The sequence below is a fragment of the Chelonia mydas genome, chromosome 2 (genome assembly GCF_015237465.2).
Source record: "Chelonia mydas isolate rCheMyd1 chromosome 2, rCheMyd1.pri.v2, whole genome shotgun sequence".
Lineage (NCBI taxonomy): Eukaryota > Metazoa > Chordata > Testudines > Cheloniidae > Chelonia > Chelonia mydas.
This window is the reverse complement of record NC_057850.1, coordinates 229860041-229875215: the sequence shown is the minus strand read 5'-3', so window position 1 is coordinate 229875215 and position 15175 is coordinate 229860041. Positions and strand designations below refer to the sequence as shown.

At 41.5% G+C, this 15175-nt stretch overlaps 1 protein-coding gene across 1 annotated transcript in view; it reads left to right on the top strand.

Moving 5' to 3' along the window:
* ODAD2 (outer dynein arm docking complex subunit 2) overlaps window positions 1–15175 on the top strand; it is a 191105-nt gene that overhangs the window by 111920 nt on the left and 64010 nt on the right. The window contains exon 17 of the mRNA XM_037890904.2: window positions 7447–7561. Coding sequence (XP_037746832.1) covers window positions 7447–7561 — 115 coding nt within the window. The remainder of the gene's footprint in view (window positions 1–7446; window positions 7562–15175) is intronic.

The following is a 15175-nucleotide window of genomic DNA, read 5'->3' as shown; positions in this document are numbered from 1 at the left end:
TTAAATTTCTCTGCATACAGAGTGTCTGAGTTGGCACTTTCTGCTATGCTGCATCTAACCTTGATGATATTCTAAGACAACCCATGGAAATTAAATTGTTCTAAGTGTAGATATGGGCATGGGGAGGGAAGAGATGGATCATGAGGTGTAGCTCTGATCTACCTCTTCATTCTGAAATTAAGTTTTTCTCCAAATTAGTCCACTCCCTCATTCTCAGGATGGCAACACAGGATGAAGCCCTTGGAGGCTGGGTGAGTATGGAAGCTTCTTCATGGTGGTATGGTAGGCACTTGTATAGCAAGAGATAATTTATCTTTTCTCAAAACATAGCTACGTGAGCGAGCTTCACCAATCCAGGGTACAAAATGCTTTATTTTCCATATCTGTTCTCCTGCACAACTTTATGTAGTGATGTGTCCCCACCAACTGCAATGTTCTTATTTTTTATTTTGAGGAAGTTCTTTTCCAGTCATTCTTTTTCTATTAATGATTCTACATGCTTTTATTTCTTATTCCGTTTTTTAAATTTTACTACATTTTCATGAACCCTTTTGTTTAGAAAATCTATAGATTTTAAATCTAGTTTTCAATGCTGAGGCATTAGAGTATTATGGACTAAAATATAAGAATATTTTAGCCAGATGGATTTAGAGTCGCTGATATACAGTTTATCAAAGCAGTTTGCAACAAATATTGTGAAAGTTTTAAAAAACATATTAAATTGTGGTGTCAGAAAAGATGAGATTACACTCTACCAGAAGTAAACCCTGTAATTTTACCAGTGAGCACAAAATAGGCTCAGTATAACATTGTTTGTTTATGTTTGTATATGTGGTCTGAGTTGGCAGGAGATACTCCCAGACTTCTCAAAAGTGCTGGCAAATAGTAGAGTTTCAAGAAGATGATAGATATAACAAACAGATGTCTAGAGGGCATGCATGTTTGTTTGAGCAATCCATGTTAAAATTTACGCTGGAAATATTCAATATCAAATTATTTGAATGTAAAATCAGTTTGTATAGATTACATTTTTATTAAAACATAGGAATAGAAAATTGATTTGTATTCCTGGAACTGTTATCCTGGCCAGCAAACAAACTTAGCCATGATGACCTTGAAGGTCTTTAAAATAAATACAGTGAAACCTGTATGAAAGACCGTCTTTATTAAGCAACTAGTGATCCTAAGCAACAACCCCAAGGTCTTCCCAAGCATTTTATGATGTTAAATTATCTGTACTAAGTAACCACCTCTCCAGTATGACCAAAGTCTGCTCAGAATTGGTCATAGAAACAGCAGCAGCATCTCATATTAGGAAACTGACTGAATTGCTTTGAAATTCAGTGCCCATAAGGCATGCATTCTATGTACATACAGTTGGTCAGCTGTTTTGAGTGCCCCCGGAAATTTGTTTTGCTTAGCCTCCTGGGAATTCCCCTTTTGTAAGGGGAATCCTCAAATAGTGCAGAACTGACAGCAGCTCTATGCCACCCTCACTCTTGGTTCGTGGTATAGAGGTTGTGGCCAGTGGAAAAGGGCACAGATGGAATACAATCTGGTTATTCCCAGTTTCCAGAACAGCTGCTTGAGGCCATGGAAAACTTACAGGCTGCTCTAAATTGTGCCACTGAACAAGCCAGACCAGTCTCCAGCCAGCCCCAGAACTCTGGGCCTGAAAAGGTAGCATACAGCTACCTTTTCCCCAGCTCCATGTCTCAGCTGCACTGAGTGCAGTTCAGTAACAGCTAAGCCCTGGTGTACACTACAGATTTATGTCAGTATAGCTACGTTGCTCAGGAGTGTGGAAAATCCACACCCCTGAGCGACACAGTTATACCAACCAAATTTCCGGTGTAGACAGCACTATGTCAATGGGAGGGTTTCACCCGTCGACATAGCACATATGTCCATTCTTTCTTATTATGCATTTTAAGTCTCTTTTGGCCCAGTACAGTTCCATTGTTGAAGAGAATGGCAGAACTTCCTTTAATAGGAGCAGGATTGGGTCCATTGACTCCAATGCAAATTGCAGGTGCTCAGCACTTTACAGGATTTGGTCACCAGTGTTTCTTGTTCTGGTTATTCCATCTTGAATGGACTTTGTGAGCCAGAATTTGAGCATAGCTACACTCTTGTAGCATTGATTTCACTGGGAATTTTGTGTGAGGGCCAATAAGTCATTTTCGTATGAATCTGCATAATTCAGCTATAGTCAATATATACCTGATGAGGAATATAATAAATTTAATATTTGCCTCCATTTTCCATTAGACATTTTTGAATGTATTATTCTGAAATAGTACATAGCTTACCAATACTTGACTTAGACTTTGCAGTTGTGCATGCAGCCATTTATGTAGCAAGAAGAAAATCATGGCTAAAGGAAATAAGCAATGGGGAATGTGTGAGAGAGCAGCAGAAGAGAAAAGGAAAACAGGAAAGACTAAGAAGAGGTAAAGACAAAAAAAAAAAAAAACAGATGGAGAAAAAGCCATCTCACCAGAAACAGAGCTTTGTTAGCCAATATGTATTTGTTAGATGTAGTAACCACCACATTAATGGTATTATGTACATAGTATTAATATAATATACATTATATATATGGATGTTGGGAAGGTATGTTAATTGAATGTATTATGCTCCTTCCACAATTCTGTTCCACCATGTCAAGTATCCCACAATGCTTTGCAAAGCTAAAGTCAGCTTTGGCATTAGAAAATAGGAAACTTGTCAAAGCAATAATACATGAATAGTCTATACCAAGTACAGTTAGGAAGTACTATCATGGCTCATCATCACGTGGAATGTAGTATTCAAAACAAGATATGGGAAAGTACAGGGATGTACTAAGGACAAAGCTGGGGTTGCCAGGTGTCCGTTTTTTGACTGGAACACCTGATTGAAAAGGGACCCTGGTGGCTCTGGTCAGCACCACAGACTAGGCCATTAAAAGTCCGATTGGTGGTGCAGTGGGACTGGCAGGCTCCCTGCCTGGCTCCACATGGCTCCCGGGAAGCAGCCAGCATGACCCTCCGGCTCCTAGGCAGAGAGGCGGCCATGGGGGCTCTGCACACTGCCCCTGCCCTGAGGGCCTGCTCCGCAGCTCCCATCAGCCAGGAACTGTGGCTGATGGGAGCTGCGGGGATGGTGCCTGTGGGCGGGGTCATCATGCAAAGCCCCCTGGCCACCCCTCCATCTAGGAGCTGAAGGGACATGTTGCCACTTCCTGTGAGCTGCCTGAGGTCAGCGCCGCCCAGAGTCCACATCATGAACCCCCTCCTACACCCCAACCCCCTGCCCCATCTCGGAATTCCCTTCCACATCCAAACTCCCTCCCAGAGCCCACACCCCACACCCCCTCCTGCACCCCAACCCCCTATCCCAGCCTGGAGCCCCCTCCCATGCCTTGAACCCCTCATTTCTGGTGCCACCCTAGAGCCTGCACAACAGCCCCTATCCCCTTCCATATCCCAACCCCCTGTCTCAGGCCGGAGCTCCCTCCAACACTCCGAACCCCTCAGCCCCACCCCCCAGCCCGGAGCCCCCTCCTGCACCCCAAATCCCTCATCCATGTCCCCACCCCAGAGCCCGCACTCACAACCAGAGCCCTCACCCCCTCTCACACCCCAATCCCCTGCCCCAGCCCAGAGCCCCCTCCCACACTCTGATCCCCTTGGCCCCACCCCAGATCCCTGAGCTCCCTTCTGCACCCCAAACCCCTCATCCCTAGCCCTACCCCAGAGCCCGCACCCCCCAGGTGGAGCCTTCACCCTCTCCCACACCCTAATCTCTTGGAACAGCCTGGTGAAAATAAGCGAGTGAGTGAGGGTGGTGGGGAGCGAGCAATGGAGGGAGGGGGGATGGATTGAGCAGGGGCAGGGCCTCGGGGAAGGTGTGGGGCTTGGGCAGGACGGTGGGGAAGTAGGTGGGGCAAGGGTGTTTGGTTTTCTGCGATTAGAATTTGGGAACCCCAGACAAAGCTGGCACAAACCGGTGGGTTAAACTTAAACTTCAAGTGATGTACAGGGGGCTTTTAGCTTGTAAACAACCACAATATAAATAGAAGTACATTTAAGGGCGTATGTTTAAAGCACACCTTCTGTGTAAGATGAACATGCTGTGAGATAAGAATTGCTTCCTTGAAGGAGGGTATGTATGTCTTCTTTTCTTACTGTATTGCTTTATCTTTAGACAATAAATTTGACTAAATTTGGTTTCTTGGTCTCTTAAACATTTTAAAGAACAAACCACTAGTGAAGTCAGTCAGTTGGTTATACTGTTAATCAATAGCCTCAACTTTAGTCACACACAAGAAATGTTGCTTCCAGAAAAGCCAAGTCAGGCATTGGGAAGTGACAGATGCTTCAAGGAGGAAGGATAGTTTTGTGATAGTTTCAGTTCCACTGAACTGTGACTCAGGAAACCTGGTCAGTTTCTCAACTCTGCCACACAGTCCCTGTGTGACCCTGGGAAAATCACATAATCTCTGTGTGCCTCAGTAACGTCTGTAAAAGGGGATAATAATTTATTTCTTCTGCCTTTTTTATGACTCTTCTGTTTTGTTTGCAAACTCTATGGGACAGGAACAATCTCTTATTAAGTGTTTGTGCAGTACCTAGCGCAATGGTGTCCCAATCTCAGTCGTGGCAACAGGTGCTACTGTCATTCAAATAAATGATAATAATATGGGAGACAACCTAACTTGAGCCAAGACGCATTGTGGTGATGAGTGCAGTATGAGAAACTACAGACTAGAATAGCAGATAGGAATACTGAAAACAAAATGACAGTCAATTTGCAAGGGAAAGGAGGATTAAAGGAAAATACAAGAGAAAGCTGAACCAGCCTAGAAGTTGTTCTCTGTAGTGCAGTGCAGGAAACCTGAGCTCAATGCATAATTTCTGTCCCTTTATTCTAAGGCTGGTAGCAGTTAGGTGCTACCATATTTGCTTAGGTAATATATTTAGCCACTCGGGAGGAAATACCTCCCATTCAAAAGCAGTTTTGTTTGTTGCTGGTAGAAATGTGGCTATTACTGGAATCTATGTGATGGAATTGTAAAACAGGGCAAAATGAGGGGAATCTTTGGGGCTCCAGCAGAGATGCAGCGGAACCTCAAGAGATGAGGGAGAGAAAAGAATGATTATAGTAACAAGATGTTCTTCTGAGTAGAAGACACTATATCTTCTATAGTTTACCAAGTTACTGTCATAATACTAGGGGAGAAAACAAACTGGAGCTACTTTTTGGGTCAGGTGATTTCTTGGATAATCGCTGGCTGCCGCGTCTACCAAGGCAAGCTGCTAATCGTGATTGCATGCTTGTCTGGTTCTCCCACAAGCACTCTACTATTAGGGTCTTGTGTGCTTTTGAAAATCTCACTAGGCACCTATCTTCATCTTTAAGTGTCTAGATACCTTTAAATATCTGTCCCTTTGTACTTTCTCCCATGCTGCCTCTTACATGCAAGGGGAAAGTCATAATCTGTAAAGCCACCACCTTATCCTCCTCCTCAAAAATTCACTTCTGCCATTATGCTTATAGGAAACGCCGTCAACCCTCCCCCCCAAAAGTCCTTACCATATGATAATAGCAAGGCCACTAGCACATTGTGATTACTACTACTAATGGTCTACAAATTGTGCACACATTTTAATTTTCTCAGGAAAATTAACTATTATTAAGGTGAGGGGTTTTTTTTTCTTTTCATTATTCTCATTATGGTTATGGTGAAAGATCATAATTTGCACCTGGGCTGGTATATTTTCATTACTGTTTTGGAAGACTGCTGTACATCTTCAATCCCTTTGGGCTTTCTTTTGCTCTCACACCAGTGGTGTTAACTACATTGGCTTCACTGAAGTAAACACCAGATATATACTGTGCCCTTTATCAATTAAGTCCAACAGCAAAAAGTTTCCTGTTTGTGTTTTCACAGGAAAGTACTGCTGAACTATATGAGATTTTGAAAGTTGTCCTTCAGTCTTTGTTACTATGTGGACCAATGTTTTACATATATTTATACAAAGTTGTGTTCTGTGTTATTATGCTGTTATGGTTTGTTCTGCTACTGCCAATGTGAACTCTGATTTCTTACTTTCTCAGTTGACTTTTCTTCTGGCAGTTGGTATATTTGGCACAGAGTGTATAAATGAGACTGCCTTCAATTTAGCAGGTCTTACATTAAAAAGAGCTTTTTAAAACAGGTTCTCCTTAGTTCTGGGGAAAAAGTCTAGATTTTGAAAGCAAAATAACCAGGTTGCATCAATTTGTTGTAAGTAATGCCCCACATTACTTTAAACAGAGTTCATGTCGTAAGTCATTTCTTCTGCATCAAATAATTGTATGATTACATACAGAACTGATTTTATACTTACTTTTAAAAAATCCTGACAAACTTTTACATAGTGAACACAAATTGTATATTTTTGTGTGATATTTTATAAGATTCACAATAGAAGATGTGCACTATCAGTGTACAATTAAACTTTTACTTTTGAAGTTAGAAATCAAAGTATGCCTGATTTTCTTTATCTTCATCTCATCTGCTTTGAGTTTAACATATCTTTCTGAACAAAGACATGTTTGTAAAGGATATTAAGTTTTGTTTGGCCTTCCTCTCCATTTAAAGTACTCAGTGGACCCTAATGTGAAGTTATGATCCCCTAGATGGATTGATATGTACACATAAGACAGATGGTGTAGAGATGAATCTGATGATAATTCATTTTTCCGCTACTCATGAAGATACTCTGATTACTGTGTGTTTAAGTAATTATAACACAGTGTTCAATGTTAGTCTTGTTAGTAGGGAACACATGGGAAACAAGTTACACGTTATTCATGCCCAACAAAGGATGCACTGTGGTGTGACCATTTTAATTCCTAATGCTAGATTAGAAACACAGGACTTTAAAATATGTCATATTGTGAAGTAAATAAATTAAACATAAACTGAATAAAAAGTTAAGTACATAGTTTTTTGGCATAAATATTTGTTTTGGAAAATATTTGTTACTATATGAAAGAAACTAGTATGTTTGAATTAAGGTTTCACCTTGCATGCAGCTCATTAAAATCTCACATGGCTTGTTTCTAGGTTTACATGAGTCCTAGATATAATGCAGTTTGTTTGGTTCCTTGAATAATGGATTTTAAGTGTAAATACTGAGAAAAAATAAACAACATCCATAAACTTTAATTAGAAAACACGTTTTGGTCTAAAAAATTTGTGCACAACCATCTAGTGACAGTGAGTAACATTTATAGAAAATCTTGATAATATTTAGTTGCCAATAAACCACTAGCACTTAACACAAGATTGTTTATTAAAAAATCACACCAATATTTCTTGACATGACTTTTGAAACAAAATTACATCATTTCAATTTTACATTGTTTACTCCATAATTAATTATGATTTTATAATGTCTGTTTCTATAATAGGATAATTGACCGCTTAGATGGAGTTCGTTTGTTGTGGTCCTTGTTGAAAAATCCTCATCCGAATGTTCAAGCAAGTGCGGCGTGGGCTATCTGTCCCTGCATTGAAAATGCTAAGGTGAGAATATATTTACTAAAATGTAATTGTTTATAAATAAGGCTAAGATTTAGTCACGGTTATTTTTAGTAAAAGTCATGGACAGGTCACGGGCAATAAACAAAAATTCATGGCCATGACCTGTCCATGACTTTTACTATATAAATACCCCTGACAAAAACTTAGCAGCTCCTGGGGCCCCAGGTGCTGCTGCTCTGGGGGGGCCTCAGGACACCGCTGCACTGGCCACAGGGTCTGACTGTCCCCAGCCACCTGAGGCTCCGAGACCCCAGGGACTGCTGCTTGGGCCCTCCCCAGGGCCAGCTGCCCTGGGACCGCTGCTTGGGTGCTCCCTGAGGCCAGCCGCCCATGCAGCAGGTGGAGCGGCTGGCTCCGAGGCAGACCCCAGGATCACTGCTCAGGTGCTCCCAGGCCCAGGCCACTCCCCCGGGACCATCCAAGCAACGGCTGGTGCGGCTGGCCCCAGGGCAGCCCCTAGGACCGCTGCTAAGACGCTCCCTGGGGCCAGCTGTCTTGGGCCACCCAAGCAGCGGTCTGTGCAGCTGGCCACGGGGCGCTCCAGCTGCAGGCCCTAGGGCCAGCTGCTCTGGCAGCCCTGGGATCAGCTGCACCAGCCATTGCAGCTGCAAAAGTCACAGGGGTCGCAGAAAATCACGGAATCTGTGACCTCCGTGACAGAATTGCAGCCTTATTTATAGATCATAATTACATAGTCACATTTTTCTCATGATTTTCAACAATTAATGTTTACAGTCTTGCTAATTAGTTGCCTTTTACTTGTATTCTTTTAACTGCTTTAAATAATTTAATTTATTTATTTGAATATTTAAAACACAACTACAGAAATCCATCTACTGCTCAGAGCAATCTGGTTGTCCTTAATTGTACTTTCTCTGTTTGTAAAATGTCATCTTTATAATAATGTAACCAGAACTCTGCCCACTGTTCCCAGTAAAGCATACTGAAAGGTGCTCGTCGAACAATAATGGAAATAAAAGTGTTCTATTAACAGGCTGTGAACAGCACAGGTAGTGGCTCTCCTCTACCCTACATACCTCAACCATGTTCTCAAGGGAGCACCTTTTGGCTTGAGAGCGTATTTCAGTCTCCATGCCAATGAAATCCTTAGATTCTCTGCTCAGACTGCCAATGAAAAGTGCCAGTTGTGAATGGTCGTTCTTGTGCTGTAGTCAGCTGTGCACAAAGAACTGGACTATTAATTTATTTTAAATAGACTGCCAAACAGAGATAAAAAGGTGACTATTTTCCTTTACTGGTCTAGAATGGATTAGACCCAATGATCTATGGTACAGTAAATATGAAAGGTTTTGTTTTTCTTAAGCGTATCCCTAAAATATCTAATAATCTTGCATCACTAACTCTTGTACAAGGCCGGAATGATTTCTTCCAATTTCTAATGAATGCCCCTATTAACACCAGTTTTGATTTCCCTTTGTACTCTGTCACTGATGTAAATCATTCTGCACAACGTTTAGAGACCCGATCCTGTGAGGTGCTGGAACACCCTTGGAAGTACTAAATCAGTGATATTCAGGACTGAGGCTCACAAGCCGCAAGTGGCTCTTTAATGTGTCTCCTGCAGCTCTTTGTAGCACATGATATTAAAACACTGTGTGATTTAATTATTAACCAGTCTAAGTTATTAACCAATCTGGATGCTTTTACTAAGTTATTAACCAATCGTACTTGATAAAATAATAATACCTGGTCAGTCATTGTGCTGTGAGAATTATATGTAACCCTTCTGCTAGGCCAAGTTGATAGCAGCAAGGGCCGGGTTCAGTACACAGGGGTTCCCTCTCATCAAAGCAAATACAAAACTGGCTCGAGCCCCCACCCAGTGACCTGGGAAAATCTTACACACCCCCGGGCGCCTCAAAGAGGCAATACTTCCCCTCTCGCAAGCACAGAGTCTCGGTGTAGTAGAGAATCTTTAATAACATGAGGTAAACGACATCAGCATTAAATTGGGGAAACACCACAACTAGTGTTCATTAACCAAACCATGAGCAAAGACCCACCCCAGAAAATTGGGCCACATCCTTTCCCTCGGGTTCTTGAGTCCCAGAACCCAAACGGCTCTTGAGTCCAGCAATCCTCAAATCACCCAAAATCCAAAAAGTCCAGCCCCAGAGTTCAAAAGTTCATCTGCAGAGTGTTACTCCCCAGTCTGGCTAAAATGTGCCTGTGTGTGGGGGAAAGAGGTAAGGGGTACCTTACGTGTCCTGAAGCTGACTGCCCCACAGGGCTCTGCTCTGCTACGCTGTCTCACGAACGGCTCCGCTCCACCACGACCAGCTCCGCTCTGCACAGCTCGCCGTCTCACGAACAGCTCTGCTCAGCTCGCCGTCTCACGAACAGCTCCGCTCTGCACAGCTCGCCGTCTCACGAACAGCTCTGCTCAGCTCGCCGTCTCACGAACACGCCGCTGTCTCACGAACGGCTCCACTCCACCACGACCGGCTCCGCTCTGCACAGCTCGCCGTCTCACGAACGGCTCCGCTCTGCACAGCTCGCCGTCTCACGAACAGCTCTACTCTGTACAGCTCGCCGTCTCACGAACAGCACCACTGCATTCTAGATCTTCTGGCTCCCCACTACTTGACACAGTGCTCTTAGTGATTTCAGCTCTCAGTGATTTCAGCTCATAGTAGTGGGGGCCTTAGTGCTGGTGCACCATAAGGCCAAAGTGAATGCAGCACAGTACCTGCAGCAAGACTCTTAATAGACCCAAAATTAGCTCTGACATTCCACAGTGGAGAGAGACAGAGGTGCAATTGGTGCTTCAGGCCCTCACAAAGGGGCCCACACCACCAGGTACTAATACCTGTCTCAAGTCTCTCTCAATTCACAGAGTTTTGGAACCCATATCCCTTGCCTAGCGAGTGCTACTCATTTGATGGTGAGTCCCTCCATCATAACAAAAGGCCAAGTACAGTTCCAAGCACAGTTCCCATAATCAGGGTAATAACAATTTACTCTTCCCGCCCCAATAACAAAGACACTGGGGATCCCACAACAGCCAAAGTGACCATTTGGGCAGTTATGGCCTCATTCTAGGCGGGGTGGGTGTGCCTATGCAAATTGAGATCAGCCCCTGAAGTTCTTTTCCACTACTTGCCACACCTCACCACCAGATGTCAGGGTGGAGCCCATCCTGACTCTGCTTACAATATATATATAGTAAATGAAACAATGAATTCACAGTACTGTGACTCTTTTGGGTAATGATGATCGCTAATTTGGCTCCTGAACTACGGATGTCTGAGCATCACTCTTCTAAATGCTCTCAACTCCCACTGAAGTCAACATTTCCTGTGAAGAACTAATCAACTTAGAGGATCAACAATTTCTGTGTATCTACCTTTCTTTTTAATGCTTTATAAACATCATGAAACAGTTGAAGGGAAATTTCCTCCTGTTTTTGATTCATAGGTTCAGCACCTTACAGTTTTCCACACTGATTTCTATAAACTACTCACCTGTCCCTTTTCTAAACTAACCAAGTCATTCTGAATTGTATTTCCCTTTCTTTTTTATTGATACACTCTCCTCTAAGGTTTTATATTAACAAGTGATATGTCACATGTATTTCCCTTTTGTCAAGAAACAGATGCACCTGCCTGTATCTTCAACTGTTATTAACAATACATGTTGCCTGTATTTGAAAGCTAAGACTTTTCATTATACAACTGAGTAGGTCCCCCATCACCTGTGCTTAGGGACTATACTGGGTACTTAGCTCACCTGGCTCTGAGAGTTGTATTGCCAGAAACCCCCACCCCATCCCTGAAATTCCTTTCAAAGGTGTTTTTCCTGGGGTATAGAGGGCAATGGAACAGATATTGTAGACTTAGGCTGAATTAACTTTCTGTTGGCTTTTTCGCTGGTTTTGTGAAGAATGGGAAGCTATGTACATCATCATGCCAGCCCTCCTCCCACCTCTCTCTGCCTCCTACCTAACTTAAGATATCTGACCCTGCAAAAAGATCTGTGTGTGGCCTGGGAAATGGGGGCACAGTGATGTAGAAGCAGTTACCATCCTTTCCCCCAAGCACCGAATGGGAGAAGATCCACATAAAGGGACAATTATAACAGCATAAGGGGGGCTGCTTGCATGTAATCAGAATTATTTATTTAGTTACAGTTAATATTTACCTATTCATATGATCTACCAAGAAATGTTTCATGCACTTGATTCTTCTCTATATATTGTGAGATAAAATGGAGTCTGTGACTTTAAAAGAAGCTTATGTACTGTGGCTTCCCCATCCCTATCTAGATACGTGTAAGCTATGTGTGAGGTAGCTGTGGGCCTAGGATTTGGGTTTAACTTATTTTTGCCTCATTTTGGATGAGCTGCAGTGGTTATTGTATGCAGTGTGTGTATTATGGAGGGTGAAGAAGAAAGGGAATGCCTATATTGTAACCTATATTTTGAATATATGGATTTTTATAATTGTGCCATACAGCTGAGCAGCCATTTTCCTGCAAAGACACGTAATGTGCATGGAACTTAAAGATTATGTTCTATAATATTCATATTTATGTTTTGTGTTGCACATGTGAGTTGAGTGTTCAGTGTACCACTGTAGTTCTTTCTATACTGAAATAAAATAAATTTCTATAACTTTTACAGAAACTAATTAAAAATACACTAGTTTAGATGTTGTAACAGAGTTACTCTGCTGGATCTAATCTATCTGTCTATCTATCCCACTGAAATGGCCTCTATTACCATAGTATCTAAGCACCTCACAATCTTTAATGTAGTTATCCTCACAACTCCTCTGTGAGATAGGAAAATGCTATTATCTCCATTTTACAGATGGGGAGCTGAACTGTCGAGAAACTAAGTAACTTGCCCCAGGTCACACAGGAAGTCTATGGCACAGCAGGGAAGTGAACCCAGGGGCCCTGAGTCATAGGCTAGAAGAGGCCACATGTACACCATAGTGCCTGATTTGGGTCACTATGCTGTAGAAAAGATATTGAATTAAAGTAAAAACTGCTGTTTGTTAATACCAATAAAATGAGTTGGTTAATGTTATTTTGTGTGTGATAGATTTAAGACATTTTTTAAATGAAGAGGTAGGTTGTACTGGCCAATGCATAAACCATTCCACCAAGCTACAAATGATAGTTTGCTGGTGTGAAGTTAGTCACTGTTTTTATACATCATTAAACCACTGCACATGATGGATTCCAGAGTGGCCTAAGAATGACTTGCAAGCAAGCAGTTGCGAGTTGGCATTGATGTGATTGAGGTAGTGGAGTTATGTGGGAAAATTTGCACAACAACTGCCAGTGCTCCTAGTCACCCACTTTCATGAGCATTAAATTAATTTTCAAAGTTTATATATAAACTATAAATATATGAATACATGCCTCTTTTACAAAGCAAGAATAGAAGAGCTGTGCAGGTCATTAATTCAAAAGAATGATCTTAATGGAAACAGATTTAGATTAATTAGTTTCTTAATTCAAAACGTAAAAACCACTACTGTAGTAATGTTGGTAATGACAGAATATCAGTGTATTGTCCAAGAAATGCAAATAATTATGAAAAAGTGCAAGGAAAAGTATACTCAACTCTGTTGATATTGGAATGTTAAATTATGCGTTATGAATCATGCTACCTCAAAAAACATTATTCATACCTTTGTTCCAAAGCACAGCAATCCAAACAGAAAAATGTAGCAAAACTCTACAAAAGTTTTATTAAAGCTATTGTGAAATTCGCCTGTTGGGTAGGAGCCAAAAGCTCTTGATACCACTGAAGGTGATACTGTCAATATGATTTTTTTAACTGATGCATTAAAAACAAAATCAGTTTCCTGGTAGAGCAACCTTTGAATAGTAACTCCTGACATTTAAAAAATTGTTATAAGGGTTTTCTGCTCCTCTCTTTATGTTTAGAGAAATCTTTTGGATAGTCCTGAGAGCAGAACACTAAACATGCTCAGGCTCACCCATCCTCTCCCCTACCTATTCTCTCTGGGCACACACCTGCTTGCTGTTTGTTCATAATTTATTTCAATTTCAGCTCTGGTGCTGATGTTACTGGTACACATCCCTTTAAAGGGATTGGGGAAGGATAAGCACCATCAACAAAACTCACTATACCTTAAAGAGCTGTCAAGTTAGTAAAGCAATAAAACTGAAAAAAAAGGGAAAGATTCCCCCCACCCCCAATCCCTTAGGGGTTACTTGTAACAATGTAGTTCAGCCTTTTCAGATGGAAGTGTGACTTTCAAGTTGATGGCTCCCCTTGAAGTCCTACATTAAAGCTTCATGGGGAAGCTGCAGGCTGAGCAGCCATGCAGACTGTGTATCCCCTGCCTGCCATGAAAGGGGATCTCTATATTGGCCCCACATAGGTCAGCACAGAAGGCTAGGGTGGAATGGATGGGTGGGGCCATGAGATTGGCATTTATGCAGATCCAGTGGCCTCCACACTCGCAGCCCATATCTAGAGTAGGGCCATTGGTGGAGCACGTGCTACTTTCTTCTTCATGCCACATGATTACTCAGGCTTTATGCAGGCGAAGTGCATTTCACCTGTTACAGAATCATTTTAACATTACCATATGTGTAAACCTACAACGAGCCTTTGTAACAAAGAAAGTTTGTTGAGTTGTAAAGCTTTCTGATATTTATAAAATAAAAATATTGCCAGTTACTGTTTTAAATTAGTGATGATAGTTGGTTTCCACATTTCAGTAATAAAAAATGTTAGAATATCAATTTCAGTAGTTCCCAGACTTTTCTGAATACTGTACACAAAGTTACGCTTTTTGTTCTATATGACTTTATAAATATTTGTTTCTGCACCATGTTTTGGTTAAACCCATGATGTCAAAATTCCCTATATGAGCACATACAATACTTTATAATTTTCTTGTTTTCTTGGATATGCTTCTTATATTTGTATACAGAAACCTTGGCAGTTTGAAGTTGATGATCTTATTACTCACCTTCCTTTTTCCTGAAAACATTATACTTTTTTACCCATCAGCTGGGTCTCTACTTCTATATACTCTGCTAATTGTAAGGAATTTGATCTTATTTTGTGTAATTTTAAAGCCATGCAACTGAGAGCTAGAATTTCCTAATACTAAATTCTTATATAAAATGTATTCCTGTTTACTGAAGGAAGATCTGGGCCTACGTTATCAATAAGACATTAATTATTAATTATCAATAAGAATTATTAATTCATTTTCAACAATGTGATAGGTTCGGTAACAACATAAAAGAAGACATGGTACCTACCCTAACATGGCTTTCACTTGATAATAAAATGGTTTAAAGTTGTCTGATGTAGAAGTGATACTTTTCTGCAGCCCAGCATCTCCCACAATTCTGGACATCTGGGCTGCTCTCCTCTCTCTGCAGCTCAGGGAAGTGGATCAGCATTTTGGCACCAAATGGTCTGGCCATGCCCCTCTGTTTGAGTGCCAGATTCATAGATTCATAGATATTTAGGTCAGAAGGGACCATTATGATCATCTAGTCTGACCTCCTGCACAACGCAGGCCACAAAATTTCACCCACCACTCCTACAAAAAAAACCCTCACACCTATATCTGT